Raw genomic sequence first — 2,500 nt, 5'->3', positions numbered from 1 at the left:
AAATTAGTAAAAGAAAATAATAAAAAAATAAGGAGAAATCATAGTAGTAATAATAATAATAATAATAATAATAATAATAATAATAATAATAATAATAATAATAATAATAATAATAATCTTGTAGAGCAACATTACAGTTCTCATCACTATCACCACCACCACCATTATCATCATCATCATCATCATCATCATCATTCATTATCTCCACAGTGTTTCCATCTTCCTTTCTTTGTTCTTCTTCTCTTTGTTCTTCTTCTTCTTCTTCTTCTTCTGCTTCACTTTCCTCCCTTATTCATCTATTTCTTTCCTCTCAAGAGATTTCTCACTTTTATTCTTTCTTTCTCTCTTTCCATCTGTTTCTTTCTTCTTTCTTTCTTTCGTCTTAATTATTTTGTCTTTTAGCATATTCTAGCTTTTATTTGTCTTTTTTTTAACACATGACACTGGTCCGCGGCCGTCACGCCCGCTGCACACACACACACACACACACACACACACACACACACACACACACACACACACACACACACACACAGGTACGCACGCACGCTCTCACACGCACATATGTACACAAAGAATGTTTCTGAAGCTGCAGTGAAGAGAGAGAGAGAGAGAGAGAGAGAGAGAGAGAGAGAGAGAGAGAGAGAGAGAGAGAGAGAGACTAGACCGGCGTAAAAGTCGCTACCCTTCTCATCGACAGTCTCTCTCTCTCTCTCTCTCTCTCTCTCTCTCTCTCTCTCTCTCTCTCTCTCTCTCTCTAAATGCCACGCTCCATTCCGGCAAAACAGAGGCGGTGGAGACGATGACCGTGGTGGTGGTGGTGGTGGTGGTAGCAGCAGCAGCAGCAGCAGCAGCAGCACCACCACCACCACCACCACCACTATCTCCTCTCCATCACACACACACACACACACACACACACACACACACAGCTGCAGGAAAGAGAGGTTTAGGTAACTACTTTGTGAAACACCATCTCTCGTGTGTGTGTGTGTGTGTGTGTGTATGTATATTTGGCACCACAACTAAACATGTCCACGCGCCCTTGGTTGGTTGGTCGGAAGATGTGATCCGCGCGCGCGCACACACGCACACGCACACACGCACACACACAGCATCCCAGGTACAGGAGGAAAAGAAGCGCGCACACGCACACACACACATACACACACACACTCGCGGCGGTGTGGACGAGTGAACGAGAGTCGGAGCGGCACTATTTGCGCAGGAGTGGCAGCAGAAGTAGTAGTAGTAGTAGTAGTAGTAGTAGTACTAGTAGTAGTAGTAGCAGCAGCAGTAGTAGTGATATCAGTGGTAGAGTAGGCGTGGCGCGGCGTGGGATACTAACCGGGGGCTAGCGAGGCTGGAGAGGAGTGCGGCGCGAGGCAGGGAGCGGCACTGATGTTGACGCCGCGGGAGTGTGGGTAAGACTGCCAGCTTCCACCAGGGCGGAGCTTTGCCACCCAGCCAGCCAGCCATCCACCCAGCCTCCCAGCCTCCCTCCCTGCCTGCCTGCCTGCCTCACAGCCAGCCACCCAGCCAGCCAGCCTCCCTGCCTCACAGCCAGCCAGCGTCCCTGCCAGCCAGCCAGCAAGCCTCCCTCACTCCCTGCCTCACAGCCAGCCAACCAGCCAGCCAGCCAGCCAGCCAGCCTCCCTGCCTCACAGCCAGCCATCCAGCCAGCATCCTTCCCTCCCTGCCTCACAGCCAGTCAGCCAGCCAGCTTCCCTCCCAGCCTCACAACGGGCCTACCTCACTCCCCGCCAGCCAGCCAGCCAGCAAGAAAACCTCCCTCACTCCCAGCCAAGTATCTAGTCCCACAGCCCCACAGCCAGCCAGGTAGCCAGCCAGCCTGCTAGCCACCCAACCAGCCTGCTAGCCAGCTTCCCAGCCAGCCACCTAATTAGCTCCTCAGTCAGCCAGCCAGCCACACAAACAGACAAACAGACAGACAACCAAGTAGTCAGGTACCAGACGAGCCAAAAAAGCAAAGGTAGCCAGGCAGACAGCCAGTCAACAAGCCAGCCAACCAGCCAACCAGCCAGCCAGTCAACAAGCCAGCCAGTCAACAAACCAGTCAACAAGCCAGTCAACCAGCCAACCAGCCAACCAGCCAGCCAGTCAACAAGCCAGCCAGTCAACAAACCAGTCAACAAGCCAGTCAACCAGCCAACCAGCCAACCAGCCAGCCAGTCAACAAGCCAGCCAACCAGCCAACCAGCCAGCCAGCCAACCAGCCAGCCAGTCAACAAACCAGTCAACAAGCCAGTCAACAAGCCAGCCAACCAGCCAACCAGCCAGTAAACAAGCCAGCCAACCAACCAGCCAACCAGTCAACAAGCCAGCCAACCAGCCAACCAGCCAGTAAACAAGCCAGCCAGTCAGCCAGCCAGCCAACCAGTCAACAAGCCAGTCAGCCAGCCAGCCAGCCAGTCAACAAGCCAGTCAGCCAGCCAGCCAACCAGTCAACAAGCCAGTCAGTCAGCCAGCCAGCCAGCCA

General features: G+C 52.6%; 2 protein-coding genes across 2 annotated transcripts in view; one reads left to right on the top strand and one right to left on the bottom strand.

The window, feature by feature from the left end:
- The window catches only part of LOC135092712 (poly(rC)-binding protein 3-like), a 175,319-nt gene that overhangs the window by 93,534 nt on the left and 79,285 nt on the right, over positions 1-2,500 (bottom strand).
- The window catches only part of LOC135092550 (putative phosphatidylinositol N-acetylglucosaminyltransferase subunit C), a 14,139-nt gene that overhangs the window by 2,701 nt on the left and 8,938 nt on the right, over positions 1-2,500 (top strand). The window contains exon 3 of the mRNA XM_063991166.1: positions 1-393. This exon is cut by the window's left edge and continues 7 nt beyond it. Within this exon, the coding sequence (XP_063847236.1) occupies positions 1-393 (393 nt within the window). The remainder of the gene's footprint in view (positions 394-2,500) is intronic.

This window comes from Scylla paramamosain, chromosome 40 (assembly GCF_035594125.1).
Source record: "Scylla paramamosain isolate STU-SP2022 chromosome 40, ASM3559412v1, whole genome shotgun sequence".
In the NCBI taxonomy this organism is placed as follows: Eukaryota; Metazoa; Arthropoda; class Malacostraca; order Decapoda; family Portunidae; genus Scylla; species Scylla paramamosain.
The sequence above is the reverse complement of the archived record's forward strand: the minus strand, read 5'-3'. Positions and strand labels throughout refer to the sequence as shown.